The sequence below is a fragment of the Peromyscus maniculatus genome, chromosome X, assembly GCF_049852395.1.
Source record: "Peromyscus maniculatus bairdii isolate BWxNUB_F1_BW_parent chromosome X, HU_Pman_BW_mat_3.1, whole genome shotgun sequence".
Lineage (NCBI taxonomy): Eukaryota > Metazoa > Chordata > Mammalia > Rodentia > Cricetidae > Peromyscus > Peromyscus maniculatus.
The window spans coordinates 924,490-947,981 of record NC_134875.1 but is presented as its reverse complement, the minus strand read 5'-3'; the positions used below and the strand labels follow the sequence as shown (position 1 = coordinate 947,981).

General features: G+C 39.8%; 1 protein-coding gene across 3 annotated transcripts; it reads right to left on the bottom strand.

The window, feature by feature from the left end:
- Positions 1-3,151: 3,151 nt before the first annotated feature.
- Smim9 (small integral membrane protein 9) lies at positions 3,152-22,967 on the bottom strand. Of its 3 annotated transcripts, XM_076561728.1 has the most exons (5): positions 22,847-22,958; positions 7,228-7,329; positions 6,817-7,030; positions 5,872-6,001; positions 3,152-3,291 (listed from the first exon to the last, which is right to left on the bottom strand). In XM_076561728.1, exons 3-5 carry the CDS (start codon positions 7,013-7,015, stop codon positions 3,264-3,266), a joined length of 357 nt encoding a protein of 118 aa, XP_076417843.1. In that variant the 5' UTR covers positions 7,016-7,030; positions 7,228-7,329; positions 22,847-22,958; the 3' UTR covers positions 3,152-3,263. The 3 variants fall into 3 exon arrangements, with proteins under 3 accessions (XP_076417843.1, XP_042125232.1, XP_076417844.1); XM_042269298.2 differs by lacking the exon at positions 7,228-7,329 and having other exon boundaries at positions 22,847-22,967; XM_076561729.1 differs by lacking the exons at positions 3,152-3,291; positions 7,228-7,329 and adding an exon at positions 3,347-5,191 and having other exon boundaries at positions 5,894-6,001; positions 22,847-22,967.
- Positions 22,968-23,492: the final 525 nt, after the last annotated feature.

Here is a 23,492-nt window from a genome sequence, read left to right as displayed (position 1 = left end):
CCTGCCAGTCCCACAGCCGCTCAGACCCAACCAAGTAAACACAGAGACTTATATTGCTTACAAGCTGTATGGTCGTGGCAGGCTGCTTGCTAATTGTTCTTATAGCTTAAATTAACCCATTTCTATAAATCTATACCTTGCCATGTGGCTTGTGGCCTACCGGCATCTTCACATGTGTCTTGTCATGGTGGCGGCTGGCAGTGTCTCTGACTCAGCCTTCCACTTCCCAGAATTCTTCTCCTCCTTGTCCCGCCTATACTTCCTCCTGCCTGACTACTGGCCAATCAGAGTTTTATTTACTAACCAATCAGAGCAACACATTTGCCATATAGAACATCCCACAGCATGGGTGTAGCAGCACATGCCTTTAATCCAAGAACTTGGGAGGCAGAGGCAGGTGGATTTCTGTAACGTCCAGGCCAGCAAAGCCTATATAGTGAGACACTAGCCCCAAATTATTTTATTTTAATAAAAAATTGCCGGGCGGTGGTAGCGCACACCTGTAATCCCAGCACTTGTGAGGCAGAGGCAGGTGGATCTCTGTGAGTTCGAGGCCAGCCTGGGATGGGATAGAGAGTGAGTTCCAGGAAAGACGCCAAAGAGAAAAACCAAAAAAAAAAAAAAAAAAAAAAAAAAAAGGCTGGGCGGTGGTGGCGTACGCCTTTAATCCCAGCACTTGGGAGGCAGAGCCAGGAGGATCACTGTGAGTTCGAGGCCAGCCTGAGCTACCAAATGAGTTCCACGAAAGGTGCAAAGCTACACAGAGAAACCCTGTCTCGAAAAACCAAAAAAAAAAAGAAAAACAAAAACAAAACAAAAAAAATTATTTTATGTGTATGAGGGTTTTGCCTGAATGTGTTGATATTTTATTTGTGCTAAAATGTGATATTTTATTTGTGCTTTAATAAAGCTTGCCTAGAGATCAGGGGCAAAGGCCAGCCATTTTAAGAAAACAAGAAGTCATGCAGAACACTCCCTTAATCTGATTACTTATCAGGCAGGGTCTTTGTATATTCAAGGCCATATTAGGGAACAGAGCCAAGCGTGGTCGCACACACCTTTAATCCCAGTACCAACCATAGAGGCCTGGAAGTGACAAGGAAGTGAGGTAGCTGGGCTAAGATAGCCAATGAGAGTGCAGAAAAGCAAGGCATATAGACATAGGTAGACAGGAAGTAGTTCACATTTGGAAGCTGCAGAGTTGGTGAAGTAAGGTTAGCTGTGGCTTTCCCTATTTCCATGATCTCTCTAAGGCTTTCACCCCTATATCAGGTCCGTGGTTTTTATTTCATGAGACCGTTTAGAAATTCATCTACACCTGAATTTATGTGTATGTACTATGTGCATCACTGGTGCTGACAAAGGCCAGCAAGAGGGCATTATATTCCTTGGAACTGAAGTTACAGATGGTTGTGAGCCACATTTTTGGTGCTGGGAACTGAACCTAGGTACTCTGAAGAACAGCAAGTGCTCTTATTCTCTAACCATCTCTCCAGTCTAAAATAACATGATCACAATCTCTCTTTCAACAGGTAGGGTCTCATTGTGTAGCCCTGGCTGTCCTGGAACTTACTCTATAGACCAGACTGTCCTCTAACTCAAAGATCCACCTTTCTAGTGCTGGCATTAAAGGTGTGTACTACCATGTCCAGCTAAAATAACATAGTCTTGAGGACACCTTAAGGAGAGCTGAGGGCCTAAAGTAAAAATAGGTACAACCAGTATGTGGAATAATATTTTAAAACCTAATATGATCATGGAATATAACTCAACAATTCTACTTTTAGCAATTTATGTTAAGGAACATAACATAACATTTAGAGTGTCTGGCTGAACCAATCCTCTAATAATAATAGCCAGAGCTAGTATTACCTACTCAGAACAGTGCCTGATTTACAGAAAATATTCAATACACATCCCTGAAATGAATGATTTTAAATTCAACAGCAAGAGGGAAAAAATTAAAATTTAAACTATTACTCGTATTATATTTATAATACCAAATACACAGAAATACCTTAAATACTACATTTGGAGGTAGTTAAATCACATATTATGTTCACTATGTTTAAAAAATCAGTTTATAAAATATTCCTTATTTTATCCTCTGTCGATATTTGTATTATTCTATCAAAGGTTCTTAAAATTTGGGGAGCAAATGATATTTATATGTGAATAATCAAGCATCTCCCAAACCTAATTGATGACAGAGCCCTGTATTTTATAACATTTATTTAAACAGAACTATTGTTTTACAGACTTTGAGAAACAAGTAATATAAATTGATAAAAATCTCAAAAGGAGAGTGGCGCTTTGGATGAAAATGCCTCCCATAGGCTCACAAGGAGTGGCATTATTTGATGTGTGACCTTGTTGGAGGAAGTATGTCACTGTGGGGTGGGCTTTGAGGCCCAGTATCTCTCTTGCTTCCTGCTGCCTGCCAATCTAGATGTAGAACTCCTGGCTCCTTCTTCAGCAACATGTCTGCCTACATGTCACCATGCTTCCCTCCATGATGATAATAGACTAAACCTCTGAAATTGTAAGCCAGCCCCAATTAAATGTTTTCTTTTATAAGAGTTGTGGCAGTCACGATGTCTTTTCACAGTAATAGAAACCTAACTAGGACAAGGAAATACATTAAATTGTTAACAACATTTATTTCTAGGTGCTATAATTCTGAATACCTTTTTATCTTTCTGCGTTTCCTGTAATAAATATTACTTTTATAATAAAATCTGTAGTAAAGCTACTTATGTTTTTTTTTCCTACTTTTTTTTTTTTTTTTTTTTTTTGGTTTTTCGAGACAGGGTTTCTCTGTGTAGCTTTGCGCCTTTCCTGGAACTCACTTGGTAGCCCAGGCTGGCCTCGAACTCATAGAGATCCGCCTGCCTCTGCCTCCCGAGTGCTGGGATTAAAGGCGTGCGCCACCACCGCCCGGCGTCCTACTTTTTTTTTCGAGACAAGGTTTCTCTGTGTAGCTTTGCACCTTTCCTGGAACTCAGTCTGTAGACCAGGCTGGCCTTGAACTCACAGAGATCCGCCTGCCTCTGCCTCCCAAGTGCTGGGATTAAAGGTATGCACCACCACCGCCTGGCCTATTTATGATTTTTAACTGCATCTTTTAAAAGGAAAAATGAAAGCAAAGGTATTTTAAGATGGAAAAAATAATTTAATCTCACTTTAAGCACATAGCACATTCTCCAGCTCTTGGAATCCATTGAGTCAGATACCATACTTTTCCCACTAAGTCTTTCAGTTCTTCAGTGGATTGGTTCACCTACAAAAAAGCTAAGAAAAGAAGATATGATAGTTGATGTTGAACTATTTGCATTCCTATCCACTGTCTTGGTTTCTAGGTTGGCATAGTCATGCTCACCTGTAACTCAGTGCTATAGGGGACAGAGATAAGACTCCTGGGCTTGTTGGTTCCTAGCCTTTGTCTAGATTCAGTGAGAGACACTGTCTCAATGGGAATAAGGTGGACAGTAATACAGTATAACACCATGCCCTCCTCTGGTCTAAGGCACACATTCACACATACATGTGCATGAAACACACACACACATACCATACTCACATACGTTAATATAAAGCACACACACACAAATGTACTTGTAGTATGATTCAGAAGTTGTGGTAGAGTATGACCAAATAACTTTATTAATTGAGCCATCTCTGCAGGCCCTACACTTAGTTTTTAATAATAATTTGGTTAAACTGTATGCTTATTATAATCTGTTTGTTTTACTCAATAGTATTTCCACATAAGTATCCTTCCAAATGAACATTATGGTGTCTATATGAATAAATAATGTTTGCTTGCATATGTATGTTTGTGTACTTGCCAGTGCCAGTGACTCCTCTTGGTTGCCAGCACTGCTTCCACAGCACTGGGTGATTTACTAGTTTTCTCAGGTGATTGCTTCAGTTAATGAGCTGATGGCTTAATCATTCATCGTAGCTGCAGCTTGTGGTTAATAGAAATATACAGGATGGGGAAAGGTGCACAAAGATGCTATTGCAGTCCCTATTGTAAAATGTTCTAACAAAGAGTATTATTGAGACTCCATTGTGTGTCCACTACCACGTTCCTTTTATGACTATAGACTCAAAACTTCCTTTATTTCTAGAGTGAAAAAAATTAACTTTGTGGGTTTTTTTATTTCCTAGCTTTTGTTCTCTTCATCAAAGAAATAATGTATCTCCTGTATCTATTACTTTTTCTTTAACATTATTTTTGCTAAACAATTTTTCTCCATTAAAGCTCTGCTTCCTTTTTAAATCATGTGTGCTATATCTTTTATATATTTTCATCAATGTCTCTTGTGTTTTGTGTTTCATTTAAGTGAGGGTTTGCTTTCAGATTGTCATATTTTTCTTGAGAAGAAGGAAAAAGACCTTTCTTACCACTCATTATCTGTTTACTTTTCCTTTCATACAAGGAATACAACTGCCATGTGATACATATGGAAACCTGCCACCCAGATGCTCCCTTGAGAAAAGACTTGTTACTCTAGCTGCTCAGAATATTGTAGGCAGACAGCCTCTAGAGTTAACTCCTTCAAAGCTTGCCTCTGCTGCAGAGATCTGCCTTGTACTTCTTATTGCAACCCCCATTCAATAATGTTCAAAATGGGATTATGATGGTCTTATTCAGGATACTATAGGACAAATATGATGGGGGTCAGCCAAGGCTTGGTGAGACTTGTTTGTAAGGAAGTTCACATACCTCTGTCTGCCTTCTACAGGCATCAATACCTAGTTACAATACCCTACATATCAAATTCCTGTCTCCCTGTGTGCTTCTAGAACATCTGACCTATAATATACCCTTTCCACAAGGCTACAGTTCCTGTCATCCAGTTCAAAGTCCAGAATATCTGGGTAATGCTTGGTTTTTCTAGTATGGGAATGGTTCTGCTTGGTTAAGTGATCTATGAACTAAAAACAAGTTATCTACCCCAGTCACCATACCCTATAACAATGATGGCTTATAAAATGGTAACCATCATAAACATTCCTATTTGGAAAGGGGGAACAATGAGAGACACAAGAGAGTAAGAATTCCGGATTCCTGCTAGGGAGACCTTGATTAGGTTCAGATTCTGTGTTCTAGGAGAACTTTTCTGGCCCATTATCCACTGTCTGGGAGGCTCTTCAAGTCCTTTATTCTCTATGGCTGCCTCCACAGCAACTGTTGAGGAACATACCCTCCTTAGGGGCTTTCAAAGTTGGTGGGCTACTGGAAGATCAAAGTATTTAAGAATTGTTTACAACTGATGGCTCATTTAATGCCAGCTTGTTTTTCCCTTGGCAATAAATTTCTCTCAAAATCATAGCTAATAATAATCAGTGAATTTAAAAGGAATTTGATATGGGCTGGAGAGATGGCTCAGTGGTTAAGAACACTGACTGTTCTTCCAGAGGATCCAAGTTCAATTCCCAGAACCCACATGGCAACTCACAACAGTCTGTAATTCCAGTTCCAAGGGACCCAACAACCATGGCAAAACATCAATGCACATAAAATAAAAATAAGTAAATTTAAAAAAAGTCACTTGACTTTTTTGGCTTTATATTGCTACCTTCTACTCTCATCTATTTAATCTTGAAAACTGGATAATTACTCTCTGGCCTCATCTTTTTTAATACCCTTGAATACTGTCATAGGTTCCTCCTTATGCTCTGACTCTTATCATACACTGAAGATTTTAAAAAGGGCCTTTCAGAGTTTTGCTACCAGAGTGCTTTTTCTTGAAACTCAGCTCTCAGCTCTCAAATGAGCAGCTGATGGGGAGCCTGAGTGTTTCTATCCCTCAACCCCTCACATTTCCTCTCCTTTCATCTCTTCATTGTATAGTAGCTTACGTGAGGCAGCAGAGGATCCCCATTAGTGCTATGGTGACAAAAAAAACAAAAATGGCTGCTAGAGGTATGGAGCTCTTGAAGAAATCTGACAGATGATTTTTTAACTTGCTTATCCGAGACCTCTGGAGTCCTGCAGAAAGAGGATGTGCATTCATTGAGAAGTCAAGGCAATCAAACAGTTGCCTCAGATATTATGGACTTGGAGTTGCCCAGAACACATGATACACACACACACACACACACACACACACACACACACACACACACACACACTCACACACTTTGTTGTGTTGCTTCAAGCTAAAAAACATTATTTTATAAAGGTACTCTCACATGAATATAATTTTATGCCATCAATCAAATGGGAAAAATTATGTTCACCTCAAATATCTGAAGTGCTACTTTGTGAAAATGAAGTATTATCTAAGACAATCTTAATGTGTTTTTATCTAGAGTATGTCTAAAAGTGTTAGAGGAGGCTGAGGGAAGTTAATGTCCCAGAAAGAGAAAGGAGAAAGCCACCAGCCCTGTAGAACAAGAAAGGGTAAAGACAATTGGGAAAAAGAACTTTTAGGAAAGCCCGCTGTTCTACATTAAGCTGGAGATGTTGAGTCTTCCCCTTAGAACATTTGGGGAAGGGGGATTTGATGTGACTCCAAGGAAAGAGTCTGGGGAAAACTAAACTGTCTAGTGCATGAAGTTCAGAAGACACAACCATTTATAGAACTTGAACTTCAGAACAGATCAAATCAGCATGTATGTGTCTGGTGGAAATGGAGCTTTGAGGAGTTCCCACTCTGGATCAGTTGACTATCACTTTTTTAAAAAAACTATTTTACTACCTTTTTGAAACCTTCCCTTAGTCCAACCAGAATAACTTTAGTTGCTCTCTTGTCCTCAGGGAGCATTTGTCAAAACAGTATGAAAGCAATTTTTTTTCCTGACCTGAGACTTGAGTCTTTTGTCTTTCGAAGTCAGGAGCATTCATCCTAAGAGCAAATACACTCACTGCACCTGATTTCAATCCTGCTTTTTCTTTCACTTCAAAGGTAAGTAGAGCTGAAGGAGGAGTAGCTGTCTCTAACAAGAGACAAACCACAGGGCACAACAACGGTCCTACGCAGAACAGCTTCAGAAGCTTCATGGACACCTGCTTTGTCTGAAAAGTCAAAACCACAATTGTTCATTTATTGCAAAAAGCCTCCCGCCTGCCACTCACAAAGGCAATTTGTTGATTTATACCAGTTAATCCTGAACACAGTCTGTGAGTTTCCTGAGCAAAATGTACTCCCCCCCTGCAAAACAATCCCCACAAAACTGTGTTCTGTTGGGTGCCATGCAAATGTATTTTCTCACCTTTGAATCCTATATCTTATCCATCAGAGTAATCCTGTTAGCTTTATGAACTTCAAATGACCCCTCATCATCATCTCTGTTCTTGCTTCCCTTCAACTTTTTCTACAGTAAGCAAGCAGATCTTGTGAGCAGTAGTAAGATTGTCTGTGACCTCATGTCCTACTATGCTTTCCCTTATCACTGTGATTCAGGTCCATGTCTTCTTGAATAAGTTTGAGTTATTCTTACCTTGGAGCTATTTCACTTGCTATCCCCTCATCAAAGAATTCTCCCCAACCCAGACATGTTCATGTCTTATTAACTCACATGTGTTAAGTGCACAAATGCCATTTTTTCATTATATATTTCCTTGGGATTCCTTTATTAAAGTTGTCCTACTTTCAAACAAACCACCTGATCACTTTACCTGCTTGAATTTTTGTTGTGGAATATTATTTTAAGATGTGTTATATTTGTTTATGTGGTGGAATATTTGTTTAATGATGCAAAGATGTGTTGCATTCTTTTGTGTTGCATTTGTTTAACTCTGTGAAGCTGTGTTACTTTGCCTGCCTAAAACACCTGACTGGTCTAGTAAAGAGCTGAACAGCCAATAGTTAGACAGGAGAAAGGATAGGTAAGGCTGGCAGGCAGAGAGAGTAAAAAGGAGGAGAAATCTGGAAAGAGAAGATCAAAGAATGAGAAAAGGAAAAGTAGAGGAGGACATTAGAGGCCAGCCACCCAGATATACAGTAAGCCATGGAGTAAGAAGTAAAGAAAGCCCCAGTCTCTAGGCCCTAGGCCATTAGGCACAAACTGTGGCCCCCTACCCCACCCATTGCAGCCCCAGTATGCAAGATTCCTTCAGGCAAGCCTGATCACCACCACCCATTGGACCCTGTAATCTACAAGCCTCACACCATTCCCCAAACCCACCCATCCCCCAAGACCACAGCTGCTCCCTGAGACACAGACTCCACCAGCTCCAATTGGACCAAGAGGTGAGTGACTGTTCTCTTAGCCAGTCACCCCAGCCCTAGGCCTAGGGGCACAACCCATGCCCATCTACCCTCACCCATTGCAGCCCTAGTTGCAGGTCATCAGGGAAGACTACTGCAGGCCTACTTACCACCCCAGTGGACCCTGTAATCTACCAGCCACACTTTGTCCCCCAAACCCACCTATCACCCGAGACCTCAGCTCCTCCCTGAGACACAGACTCCCCCAGCTCCAATTGAACCAAGAGGCAAGTGACTGTTTTCCAAGCTGGTCACTCCAGTCTCTAGGCCCCAGTCACCCAGGCACAACCCATGCCTCTCTAGCTTCACCCATTGCAGCCCCAGTTGCAGACCAGCAGGCAAGACTCCTGTGGGCAGGCCTTTCCACCACCCCACAATGGACCCTGTAATCTACAAGTCCCACTCTGTCCCACAAACCCACCCATCCCTCAAGATGCCACCAGCTGTATTGGAAACAAACACCACTAGTGCCTGTTGGACTAAGAGCAGCTCCCTGAGACACAGACACCACTTGTACTGATTGGAGGAAGACATAGGTAGATGCCAGTGCAAGAATACATTCAACAACATAAAGAGCAATATGGCACCACCAGAACCTAGTGGTTCTACTACAGTAAGATCTAAACATCCCAACATAGAAGAAGCAGAAGAAAATGACCTTAAAAATGACTTTATGAAGATGATAGAGGCCTTTAAAGAAGAAATGGAAAATTTGCTTAAAGAAATTGAGGAAAAGACAAACAAAAAAATTTGAGGAAATCAATAAACCCCTTAAAGAAAGACAAGAAACACAAGAAAAAACAATCAAACATGTGAAGGAAACTTTTCAAGACTTGAAAATTGAGATGGACACAATAAAGGAGACACAAACTGAGGGAAGGCTGGAAATGAAAAATCTGAGTAAATGAACAGGAACTACAGATTCAAGCATAACCAAATGCAAGAGATAGAAGAGAGAATCTCTGGTGTTGAAGATACAATAGAATAAATAGATTTGTCAGTCTGAGAAAACATTAAAGGCAACAAATTCATAACACAAAACATTCAGGAAATCTGGGACACCATGAGAAGACCAAACTTAAGAATAATAGGGATAGAAGAAGGAGAAGAATACCAACTCAAAGGCACAGGAAATATATTCAACAAAATCATGGAAGAAAACTTTCCCAACTTAAAGAAGGAAATGCCAATGAAGATACAAGAAGCTTACAGAACACCAAATAGACTAGATCCCCCCACCCAAAAGTCCCCTTGCCACATAATAATCAAACCACTAAATATACAGAATAAAGAAAGAATATTAAGAGCTGCAAGGGAAAAGACCAAGTGACTTATAAAGGCAGACCCATTAGAATAACACCCAACCTCTCAATGGAGACTCTGAAAGACAGAAGATCCTGGACAGATGTTATGCAGACACTAAGAGATCACGGATGAAAGCCCATACTACTATACCTAGCAAAACTCTCAATCACCGTAGATGGAATAAACAAGATATTCCATGACAAAACCAGATTTAAACAATACTTTCCCACAAATCCAGCCATACAGAAAGCACTAGAAGAAAAAATCCAACCTAAGGAAGTTAGATGCACTCACAAAAATACAGGCAATAGGTAACCCCACAGCAGCAAGTCCTAAAGAAGGGAAACACACATACACTACCACCAAAAAAAATAAAAGGAATTAACAATCACTGGTCATTAAAATCCTGTAATATAAATTGACTCAATTTGCCTATAAAAAGATACAGGCTAACAGAATGGATATGAAAACAGGATCCATCCTTCTGCTGCATACAGGAAACACACCTCAACTTCAAAGACAGATACTACCTCAGAGTAAAAGGCTGGGAAAAGATTTTCCAAACAAATAGACTTAAGAAGCAAGCTGGTGTAGCTGTCCTAATAGCTAACAAAATAGACTTCAAACTAAAATCAGTCAAAAGAGATTGTGAAGAACATTACATATTCATCACAGTAAAAATCCACCAAGATGAAGTCTCAGTTCTGAACAGTTATGTTCCAAATACAAGAGCACCCAAATATGTAGAAGAAACAGAAATAAAGTAAAAATCCCACATCAAACCCCACACACTAATAGTGGGAGACTTCAATACCCTACTCTCACCATGGACAGGTCTGCCAGACAGAAACTTAACAGAGAAATAAGGGAAGTAACAGATGTTACAACTCAAATGGACTTAATAGACATCTACAGAACATTCCACCAAAACACACAAAAAATATACCTCTTCTCAGCACCTCATGGAACCTTCTTTAAAATAGACCACATACTCAGTCACAAAGCAAACCTCAAAAGATAAAAAAAAAAAATTGGAATAGCCTCCTGTATTTTATTGGACCACCATGGCTTAAAGTTAGAATTCAACAATGTAAACTACAGAAAGCCTACAAACTCATGGAAACTGAAGATTGCTCAACTGAATCACCACTGGGTCAAGCAAGAAATAAAGAAAGAAATTAAAGACTTTCTAGAATTCAATGAAAATGAAAGTACAACATACCCAAATTTATGGGACATTATGAAAGCAGTGCTAAGAGGGAAATTCATAGCACTAAATGCCCACATAAAGAAGATGGAGATATTTCACACTAGTGACTTAACAGTGCACCTGAAAGCTCTAGAAGAAAAAGAAGCAAACTCATCCAGGAGGAATAGACGCCAGGAAATAATCAAATTGAGGGCTGAAATCAATAAAATAAGAACAGAAATAACAGTACAAAGAATCAGTGAAACAAAGAGTTGGTTATTTGAGAAAATCAACAAGATAGACAAACCCTTATCCAAACTAACCAAAAAGCAGAGAGAGAATATCCAAATTAACAAAATCAGAAATGAAAAGGAAGACATAACAACAAACAATGAGGAAATCCAGAGAATCACCAGGTCATACTTCAAAAACCTGTACTCCACAAAATTGGAAAATCTAAAAGAAATAGACACTTTTTTGGATAGGTACCACATACCCAAATTAAGTTAAGACCAGATAAACAATTAAAATAGATCTATAACCCCCATGGGAATAGAAACAGTCATTAAAAGTCATACAACCAAAAAAGCCCAGGGCTAGAAGGTTTCAGCACAGAATTCTACCAGAATTTCAAAGAAGAGCTAATACCAATACTCTTCGAATTGTTCCACACAGTAGAAACAATTTGAAACAGAAGGAACATTGCCAAACTTTTTCTATGACGCTACAGTTACACTGATACCCAAACCACACAAAGATGCAACAAAGAAAGAGAATTACAGACCAATCTTCCTCATGAACATTGATGTAAAAATGATCAATAAAATACTGGCAAACAAAATCTAAAAACACATCGAAAAAATCATCCACTATGATCAAGTAGGCTTTGTCCCAGAGATGCAGGAATGGTTCCACAAATGAAAATCTGTCAATCTGATCCATCATATAAACATATTGAAAGAAACAAAACTACATGATCATCTCATTAGATGCTGAAAAAGCCTTCAACAAAATCCCACAGTGTGGTGATATATTGTATACCTTAATAATTTGCCTGAAGATCAGAGAACAGAACAAGCCACTAGATTAAACATAGAAGGCAGGCAGTGGTGGCATACATCTTTAATCCTAGCACTGTAGATGAATTGCTAAATGGACATATTAAATAAAAAACATGGAGCTAGATATAGGGGTGAAAACCTGAGAGATCAGGGAAATAGGGAAAACCACAGCTAACCTCACCTCACCAATTCCACAGCTTCCAATGACGAGCTACTTCCTGTCTACCCATGCCTATATGCCTTGATGTTCTGCCATCTGATTTGCTCTCTCTGTCCAACTACATCATGTCCTCTTCCTGCCTAGCTTTGTCACTTCCTGTCTCTCTGTGCAGGCCTCAAGACCTCCATGGTTAATTAGTGTTGGAAGTTAAGATCCATGCTACCATGCCTGGCTCTTCACCATTCTGGGAACAGGAAGGCTGAGGCAGGGAGACGCTGTGAGCCGCAGCCAAGACAAGCAGATGTTAAGATACCGGCAAGCCATGAGCCACGTGGCAACTTATAGATTAATAGAAATGGGTTGATTTAAGAAGGACAGTTAGCAAGAAGCCTTCCATGGCCATACAGTTTATAAGTAATATAAGTCTCTGTGTGTTTACTTGGTTGGGTCTGAGCAGCTGCGGGACTGGCAGGTGACAGAGATTTTTCCTGACCATGAGCCAGGCAGGACCAGGAAAACTCTAGCTACAAATGGTGTCCAATGGCTCGAATTTCAACCTAAAACCTGCGAAAGACGATTCTAAAATGGAGCTAAAACAGCTTCCTAGTTGTCTCTCTCAAGTTATCGGCAGCCTACATGTTTGAGCTACTCCATGGCGGGTTTAACCTAAGCTATGTTATATAGAGGTATCTCTAAGCTGCACACTATGCTGTGTGTTGAATATAGTTTTTGCTAGTTAAAAACAAACAAACAAACAAACAAACAAACAAACAAAACACACGCTGCTATGAAAGAAGCATAGACCCACTGTTTCTGAAAATTGATGTCTCCCAGAGCTGGTGGAAAACGTACCACCACCATGTTGGGAAGCTGAGGTGGGTGGAACCAGCAGCCACAGCAGCCATTTCAGTCTTAGAATGCTGCAGTTTAAAGCAATAGTGCTGTGGGATGTTCTGTATGTCCTGTGGGAGCTCGTTCTTGGGTTCCTCATGGCTTTACCCAGCAGGTCCGCATAGAGGATGATTAGGACCACGGGCCTGAGTGCAGGTGTCTGAGATGGTCTGCACTTGGCTGTGCTGGGGGATGGTCTGTATGTCAAGTTGCTCTGATTGGTCAATAAATAAAACTTGATTGGCTGTGGCTAGGCAGGAAGTATAGGCGGAACTAACAGAGAGGAGAAATAAAAGAACAGGAAGGCAGGAGTCACTGCCTGGAGCTGCCGCCAGGACAAGGAAGATGTAAAGTACCGGTAAGCCACGAGGCACATAGCAAGGTATAGATTTGTAGAAATGGATTAATTTAAGCTATGGGAACAGTTAGTAAGAAGCCTGCCACGGCTGTACAGTTTGAAGCAATATAAGTCTCTGTGTTTACTTGGTTGGGTCTGAGTGGCTGTGGGACTGGCAGGAGACAAAGATTTGTCCTGACTGTGGGCAAGGCAGGAAAACTCTAGCTACAAATGGCACCCAACGAGTTGGCAAGAGTTTCTACCTAAAACCTGAGAAAAGATTCTAAAACGGAGCTAAAAACAGCTTCCTAATTATCTCTCAAATGAGTGGCAGCTTGCCGGTTTGAGCTACTATGGTGGGTTCCTAGTGTGTGCGCTCGATCTTCGGTATGGCAGGAATGAGGCCTCTGCAAGTGGCACATTAAGCTGTGTGGTGGATTTAGCTTTTGCTAGTACAAAACAAAAATGGTTTCTGGGCTACACGATGCTTAGATAAAAGCATAGACCCACAATAGCTCCCAGAGCTGGCGATAAAGGCACCACAGCTATGTTGGGAAGCTGAGGTGGGTGGAGCCAGCAGCCATAGCGCCCTTTCAGTCTTACAAATGCTGCAGTTTAAAGCAATAGATTCACAATAAGACAGATTCAGATGGGAAAAACCCTAAACAGCTTACAGTGTGTGTAAAAATGTACATAGGCTTGGAAGAGAGAGGAAAAGGAACATAGACAGTTATATAAAAAAAATAGAAAGTTTAAAAAAATAATAAAGTCTTTAAAGAGAAAGTAAAAGTAATATAAAAAATAAGCCATGTAAAGATGGATATCACACAGAGTGTCTGGATTGTGTTGTCTTTGGGATTTTTAACTGCAGAAAAACATTTGATCGTAAAAGATGTTAAGTTAAACCAATATTTATATTTTAAAATAACTTGACTTTAAAATTTGGATATAAGGATGTGTTACTTTGGAAAGGAGACTCTGCTTTTGTTTCCACAGATAGTCAGAGGCTATGGATTTGTTCCAGATTAAGATACATCAGGTTTGACCAGCCAACACCCCCTGAAAGGTCTCTGATGACACCATGGCCCAGATGATCCAACATCCAGAATGGCTCAGACGATACAGCCTCATGGACTATTCCATAATCCTAAAATTTTCTTTTTTTTTTTTCTTTTTTGTTTTTTTGAGACAGGGTTTCTCTGTGTAGCTTTGCCCCTTTTCCTGGAACTCACTTGGTAGCCCAGGCTGGCCTCGAACTCACAGAGATCCGACTGACTCTGCCTCCCGAGTGCTGGGATTAAAGGCGTGCGCCGCCGCCGCCGCCGCCGCCGCCGCCGCCGCCGCCGCCGCCGCCGCCACCACCACCACCCGGCCTAAAATTTTCTTTGTATCCCCATAAGATACAGCACCCTCCTCCAGCAGGAAGTAGTAAGAGAAGCTACACCCAAATTCCCAAATTATATGTAATTTTACTTTGTTAAGGTTAAAACCTTCCTTTTTTTAAAAAAAAAAGGGGGGGGGAGTGCTGTGGGATGTTCTGTATGTCCTCTAGCTACACAATAGATTCCCAATAAGATAGATTCAGATGAAACAAGACTTTAAATACTTTACAATGTGTGTATAAATATACATAGGCTTGAAAGATAAAAAAGGAATATATACAGTTATATAAACAAATAGATAGTTCTTAAAAAATAAAGTCTTTAAAGAGACAGTAAAAGTAGTATAAAAATAAGCCACATAAAGATGGGTATTACACATAAAATCTGGATTGTGTTGTCTTTGGGATTTTTAACTTCAGAAAAAAATTGATTGTAAAAGCTGTTGAGTTAAGCCAATATGTATATTTTAAAGATACCTTGACTTCAAAATTTGGATCTAAGGATATGTTGCTTTGGAAAGGAGGCTCTGCTTTTGTTTCCACAGAAAGCCAGAGGCCATGGATATGTTCCAGATTAAAATACATCAGGTTTGACCAGCCAAGACCCCCTGAAAGGTCTCCAATGACACCATGGACCAGATGATCCAATATCCAGAATGGTTTCAAGGCAACTGGCTCAGATGATACAGCCTCACAAATTACTCCATAATCCTAAACTTTTCTTTGTGTCCCCATAAGATACAGCACCCCCCCTCCAGCAGGAAGTAGTAAGAGACGCTACGCCCAAATTCCCAAATATACCAAGCTGTCTTTGGAGATGGAATTGGCTCATTCCTTCTCTAAACCCAAGCATATTCCTAAAATAAAAGTTTAAGAGAGTCTTATGTTCCATATCAGAAGAGCCCTCTGGTGTGGGACAGAGAAAAACCAATATTTTTATTTAAATCAGGTTGACTATAATGCAATCTCTAAAGAAGAAAAGGGGATATGATATAGATATAATAGGATGAAAGGGTAGATTAATGAACCTACTTTTAAAGAGCAACAACTTGTTTAAAAATGTTTTACATTGCTATGGATTTTAGTTTATTGATACAAATTTAAAGTTAATTTTGTTATACTGTGTGTATATTTCTACTCTTGTTTAAGGTATTATGTTTGTACAGCTCATTTAAAATTGTAATGGCTAACTAAGAAATAGATTAATAATTAGTCATCTATGATAATCATACTTATAGCCATGTTAGTTAAGTTTTCTAGGTATACATAGATATAATTCAATTAGGTAGGTAATCTTCAAATACTTCAAAGACCTACAGAATATGGCATTTAAAATGTTTTAAAAATTTAGACTTTCTGGACAGTGAGACATGTATGCTCCTGGCAACACTGATTTACTTCAGAGAGGAGGATGGGCATCAAAGACACTCTATATGGAGTTTATCTTTGCCTTGGCAAAAATAGCCATTTGGTCAAGAAACTGTTCTTGCCTGGACTGCTTGATTGACTGGACATACAGGACCCATAGGAAGGTGACTCCTGAACTTTGCTTGACAAAATGGCCCTTCAGGTTCCTGCTTTGCAGAGGAAACTGCCAGACATTCTACAGGACACAGAGAAAAGTGACTGAGAGATTCTAGGTCTGTGGGCGGAAGACAGGTGCCCCAACTTTACAGAGGAACATTAGGTGACTGTCCAGGCTGCCAGCTGTCTCTGTCTACTCTTGCAAGACTCCTGAAAGTTTCTTGTGTCCTTCTTCCATTTCTCAGATAATATATCCTGTAGCTAGAGTTTTCCTGCCTTGCCCACAGTCAGGACAAATCTTTGTCACCTGCCAGTCCCACAGCCGCTCAGACCCAACCAAGTAAACACAGAGACTTATATTGCTTACAAACTGTATGGCCGTGGCAGGCTTCTTGCTAACTGTTCTTATATCTTAAATTAATCCATTTCCATAACTCTATACCTTGCCACGTGGCTGGTGGCTTACCGGCGTCTTCACATGCTGCTGGTCATGGTGGTGGCTGGCAGTGTCTCTCTGCCTCAGCCTTCTGCTTCCCAGAATTTTCCTTTCTCCTTGTCCCACCTACTTCCTGCCTGGCCACTGGCCAATCAGTGTTTTATTTATTGACCAATCAGAGCAATTTGACATACAGACCATCCCACAGCAATATCCTTCTGGGGTCTTTGATGTAGTTGAAGCTTAGAATTATAATTTCTTCAGTTATGATAAAAGATAAGTTAGATATAAAACCTTAGACTCACAAATATAAGATAGATAGGATATCTTCTTTAATATTGTAACTGTAATTCTTCTTTGATAATGGTTTTGTTATCTGTAATTTTACTATGTGAAAGTTAAAAACCTTCCTTTTTGAAAAAAAAGAAAAGGGGAAGTGCTGTGGGATGTTCTGTATGTTAAATGTGTTGCTCTGATTGGTTAATAAATAAAACACTGATTGGCCAGTAGCCAGGCAGGAAGTATAGGCAGGACAAGCAGAGAGGAGAATTCTGGGAAGTAGAAGGCTGAGGCAGAGAGAGCTGCCAGCCACTGCCATAAGAAAATGTTAAGATACTGGTAAGCCACGAGCCACGTGGCAACTTATAGATTAATAGAAATGGGTTGATTTAAGAAAAAGAACAAAAAAAAAGAAAAGAAAAAGAACAGATAACAAGAAGCCTGCCACAGCCATACAGTTTGTAAGCAATATAAGATATAAGTCTCTGTGTGTTTACTTGGTTGGGTCTGAGCGGCTGCGGGACTGGCAGGTGAGGGAGATTTTTCCTGACCATGGGCCAGGCAGGACCAGGAAAACTCTAGCTACAGTTCCCATTGTTGCCTTGAACTCAAAGAGATCCAGACAGATCCCTACCTGCCAAGAAATAGGATTAAAGGCGTGTGCTACCATTGCCTGACTTCTATATAGTGGCTGCCTTTTTTCCTCTGATCTTCAGGCAAGTTTCATTTTATTGGGAGACACAGTATATTGGGGACATAATACATCACCACATAGCACTCAGGAGGCAGAAATCCATCTGTGAGTTCAAAGCCACCCTGGACTGCATGAGATTGACTCAGTCTAGGTGAGAAACAGAGCCAGACAGTTGTGGCACACACCTTTAATCCCAATACTTGGGAGTCATATGCCTTTAATCTCAGCACTAGGAAAGTTGAGACAGGAAATGATATGGGTGGGCATACAAAGGTATATAAAGAATGAGGAGACAGGAACTAAAGTCTTTCAAGCTGAGGAAAGCTTTTCATCCTTAGGAGTTCTAGAGGTAAGAGGTGGCTTGTTCCTTTATTTCTCTGACCTTTCAACATTCACCCCAATATCAGGCTCCATTTTTTTAAATAAAAACACCATTTAGTAATTCATGTTACACAACACCCCTTCATGATAGAGGTCTTGGAGAGATCAGGAATAGGAATACAAGGAACATACCTAAACATAATAAAGGCCATTTATAGCAAACCAACAGCCAACATCATATTAAATGGAGAGAAACTCAAAGTGATTCCACTAAAACCAGCAACAAGACAAGGCTGTCCACTCTCCCCATATTTATTCAATCTAGTACTCAAAGTTCTAGCTAGAGCAATAAAACAATAAAAGGAGATCAAGAGAATACAAATTGGAAAAGAAGAACTCAAACTATTTGCAGATGATATTATAGTATACAAAAATGATCCCAAAAATTCTACCAGGGAAATCCTACAACTGATAAACACCTTCAGTAATATGGTGGGATACAAGATTAAATAAAAAAATCAGTAGCCCTCCTATATACAAATGATAAATGGGTTGAGAAAGAAATCAGAGAAACATCACTCTTTACAATAGCCACAAATAATAGAAAACACCTTGGGGTAACTCTAAGTGAAAGAACTGTATGACAAGAACTTTAAGTCCTTGAAGAAAGAAATTGAAGAAGATATCAGAAAATGGAAAGATCTCCCATGCTCATGGATAGGTAGAACTAACATAATAAAAATGGCAATCCCCCCAAAAGCAGTCTACAGATTCAATACAATCCCCATCAAAATCCCAAAATTCTTCAAAGACCTGGATAGAACAATACTCAACTTCATATGGAAAAAAAACCCAGGATAGCTAAAACAATTCTGTACAATAAGCAACCTCTGGAGGCATCACCATCACTGACTTCAAGCACTACTATAGCGCTATAGTAATAAAAACGGCTTGGTATTGACATAAAAACTGACGTGTGGACAAATGGAATGGAATTGAAGACCCTGATATTAATCCACACACCTATGAACACTTGATTTTTGACAAAGAAGTCAAAACTGCACAATGGAAAAAAGAAACCATGTTCAACAAATGGTGCTGGCATAATAGGACGTCAACATGTAGAAAAATGAAAATAGATCTATATCTATCACTATGCACAAAACTCAAGTCCAAGTGTATCAAAAACCTCAACATAAATCCAGCTATACTGAACCTGATAGAAGAGAAAGTAGGAAGAAGCCTTGAACACATTGGCACAGGAGACCACTTCCTAAATATAACACCAGTAGCACAGACACTGAAAGCAACAATTAATCAGTGGGACATCCTGAAACTGAGAAGCTTATGTAAGGCAAAGGACACACTGTAAATAAGATAAAACAATAGCCTACAGAATAGGAAAAGATCTTCACCAACCCCACATCGGACAGAGGGCTGATCTCCAAAATGTATATAAAAAAAAAACCTCTAGAAACTAGACAGCAAAATACCAAACAATCCAATTAAAAAGTGGGCTACAGAGCTAAACAGAGAATTCTCAACAGAAGAATCCCAAATGACTGAAAGACATTTAAGGAATTGCTCAACATCCTTAGTCATCAGGGAAATGCAAATCAAATCAACACCGAGATACCATCTTATACCTATCAGAATGGCTAAGATAAAAAAACACCAAAGACAGCTTCAAACTGGGGGAGGGATGGAGTGGGAGAGCAGTGAACAAGATGTCTTGATAGAGGGAGACATTATGGGTTTAGGGAGGAACCTGGTGCTAGGGAAATTCCCAGGAATCCACAAGGAGATACTAGTGGAGAGGGTGCCTGAGCTAGCGTACCCTGGTAATCAGATTGGTGAATACCCTACTTGTCATCATAGAGCCTTCATCCAGTAACTGATGGAAGCAGATGCAGAGATCCACAGCCAAGAAACAGGTTGAGCTCCAGGAGTCCAGTTGAAGAGAGGGAAGAGGGATAATATGAGCTTAGCGGGGTCAAGATCATGATGGGGAAATCTACTGAGACAACTGAAACAAACTCATATGATCTCATGAACTTCAGATCAACAGCTATGGAACCTGCATGGGATTGGACTAGGTTCTCTGCATATGTGAGACAGTTGTGTAGCTTGGTCTGTTTGAGGGGCCCCTGGCAGTGGGATCAGGATCTATCCCTGGGGTATGAGCTGGCTTTCTGGACCTCATTACCTATGGTGGGATACCTTGCTCAGCCTTGATACAGGGAGGAGGGTTTTAGTCCTGTTTCAACTGAATGTATCAGGCTTTGCTGACTCTCTCCATGGGAGCCCCTACCATTTTGGATGAGGGTATAGGGAGTAGGTAACAGGGGGAAGGTTGGGGGGAACAGGAGGAGGGATGAGAGGGGATCTGTGGTTGGTATGTAAAATGAATAAAAAAATTCTTAAATAAATAAAAAAGAAGTTAAAAAGGTATACAGAATAGAGAAAATAAAAGCCCAGAGCCAAAACTAGATGGTCTAATTTGAATTAAGAAAAGTTGGCTAGAAACAAGCCAAGCTAAGGCCGAGCATTCATCAGAAAGAATAAGCCTCCATGTGATCATTAGAGAGGTGGTTGGTGGGTCCCCCAAAGAGAAAAGTGTTGTAGAATATTTTAAGGTGTGTAACTTTTGTTTATGTTGCATTTGTTTAACTCTGTGAAGCTGTGTTGCTGTGCCTGTCTAAAACACCTGATGATCTAATAAATAGCTGCATGGCCATTAGTGAGGCAGGAGAGAGAAATAGGTGGGGCTGGCAGGCAGAGAAAATATATAGAAGGAAAAATCTGGGAATGGGGAGGAAAGAGTGAGAGAACAAGGAGAGGAGGATGCCAGAGGCCAGCCACCCAGCTACACAACCAGCCATGATGGAGTAAGAAGGAAAGAAAAGGTATACAGGAATAGATAAAGGTAAAATCCCAGAGGCAAAAGGGTGGATGGGCTAATTTAAGAAAAGTTGGCTAGAAACAAGGCAAGCTAAGGCCGATCATTTATAATTAAGAATAAGTCTCCTTGTGTGATTTATTTGAGAGCTGGGTCACAAGCCTCCCCAAAAGAGCCTAAAGAGTAGAAAAAACAAACAACTGTAAAGAGTAAAAAAGAACAACCAACTACAAATTTTCTTGAACAACTTTATCAGATCTACTTAACCTAATTCACCATTTATTTTATTCTGTGTCCTTCTGAACTATGGCATAAACTCCATGAGTACAGAGGTTTTTTTCCCTCTGTTTTGTTACTAAACATTACCTGTAACATATTCAGGTATTTAATATTTTTATTTCAATCTATTCATTATTGCATGTGTTGTGTAAGTTTGGGAACATATGTGCCATACTGTGCTCATAAGGCCAACTTTTGAGAGTGAGCCAGTTTTCTCCTTGTACTTTGGGATCCAGGGATTAAATTCAGGTTGTTAGGCTTGTGAGGTAAGTGGTTTTATTTGTAGAGCCCCAGCCCAATAAATATTTTTGAGTGAATGAATGGCATTTCTCATGAATGAGGAACAGTTATAAATGATCATGAATGATTTAATAATCATTCACTTTTTACTTTTCATTTCTATATCCAACAGACAAAAGGCTGAAAATTCTTAATCCTTCCTTTCCCAACTAGTCAGCCTTGCTCTAGAAAACCTGTATTGGCCCTGGAAGGCAGCATTGCTGGCAAGAAAAGTCTTGATGAGGTTTAGATGACCTAACAGCTAATCTCACTCAAGATGTGAGGAAGAGCAGCTTCTCATTAACTCAGTAAGAAGTCAGTCATTGGGAGAACTGGAAGCTATGCTGCTGTTTGTGCAAATATAACTCTTCATTTGCATGTTGTAACCATTTTGCAATCCTTTTTTTTTTTTTTTTTTTTTTTTTTTTTTTTTTTTTTTGCTATATAGCCAGGCTGTTCAAGTCATTTTTGAGTAAGCCGGGAAAAACCCATTTTTCATTCCCACTCCCCACTCCCCAGTGTTGCAACATTAGATCTATTCAATAAAAGGCATCCCCAGAATGCAATTGTCTTGGCTACTCATTGCTGGGGATGTCTTTCTGTATGCTGTGAATGTGTTGCTCTGAATGATTGATAAATAAAATGCTGATTGGCCAGTAGCCAGGCAGGAAGTATAGTATAGGCAGGATAAGCAGAGAGGAGAATTCTAGGAGGAGGAAGGCTGAGTCAGGAGATACTGCCAGCCACCACCACCATGAGAAGTAAGATGTAAAGTACCCATAAGCCACAAGCCACGTGGCAACTTATAGCTTAATAGAAATGGGTTAATTTAAGACATACAAACTAGATAGCAAGAAGCCTGCCCAAGCCATACAGTTTATAAGTAATATAAGTCTCTGTGTGTTTACTTGGGCCCTAGCAGGACTGGAGAAAACTCCAGCTACAACTCTATTTTTTATTCTGAGTGAAGTGGAATGAGCTAGTAGTAGTGGAGTATAGAAAAGGTTGTGGGAACAACAGCACAGATGGTGGCAGTGGCAGCAGAGTAGTGACAGAAGTTTAGAGAAGGAAGAGAATGATAGATGAATGACTACAAGTCCTAGTCATTGGAAAAGTTCCTGGGTGCTACCAAACCTTAAAGGTGGAGAAGCTAGACACCCTAAGGCTGGGACTTGTAACATTAACTGCTTCTGTTGACTGCTATTGTCATCAGCTGCTGTTTAAAACTGAGAACTTATAGTAGTTGCCAAGTTATGCAGAACAGTAAAGCCTGAACACCTACAGCTGTAAGTTTCTGGTTTCTAAGACCAGGGGCCATAAGTCTCTGGTTCTCTTGACTTGGCAATATAATCCTCTGATGCGGGTACCTAGCCAATAGGGCTTTGACACTCAAGTGATGAAGACTACTAACACTATAAAACTTTTTCCTCACATACCCACAATTTCTACCCAAGTAGAAGAAAAGGACCCCAGTCACCTCATTGGTAACAAAATTTTGGACTTTCTTAAGATATTTATAACTGGTACATTTATTTACAGTTTTGATAGGGCTTAAAGAGAGGTAGGTCTGTTGTGAAGCCACTTACCTGAAAATTAACTAAGCACAAAGGTAGAAAATGAAGCAGTGGACTTGAACTGTGGTATTCAGAGGCTAAACACCTTCAGAAGAAGCTAAACAGTCATTCTCTTAAGACTCTGGAATTCCAGCTAGAATCCCACCACTCTATGATATCATTAACCATCTTTAACATTCATGTAGGCTCTACTTGGTAGTTAAATGCACAGATACCTTTTTCCCACCTATACATGAACATGTGTGTTGATACTTAAATGAATTCTCACAGTAAATATACTCACTTAGGTGTTAAAAAGTCCAAAATATTTTTTACTACATGGTATTTGCTAGACATTATAATAATGCACATAACAAACTTTAATGAATGGAGATTGTGTTTCATATTATTTAGAGAAATCATTTAATATTTCAGGATTAAGGATTAATAGCTGGGAAATAAGGAGACTTGGGAAAGGAAAGTGACTTTACCCTCATTTAGTTATGATTTACATCTCTTACTAGCTGATATCCAGGAATTTTTATATAACTGACCAGATCACCTGCAAGAATTATTGTAATCTCTTTTCTGAGATATATCACAAAGTTATTAAGCTGGTTAATAAACTATGCCTTAAGTCCAATCTCCTTGTGAGCTGAGTAAATAACAATTGTTGATT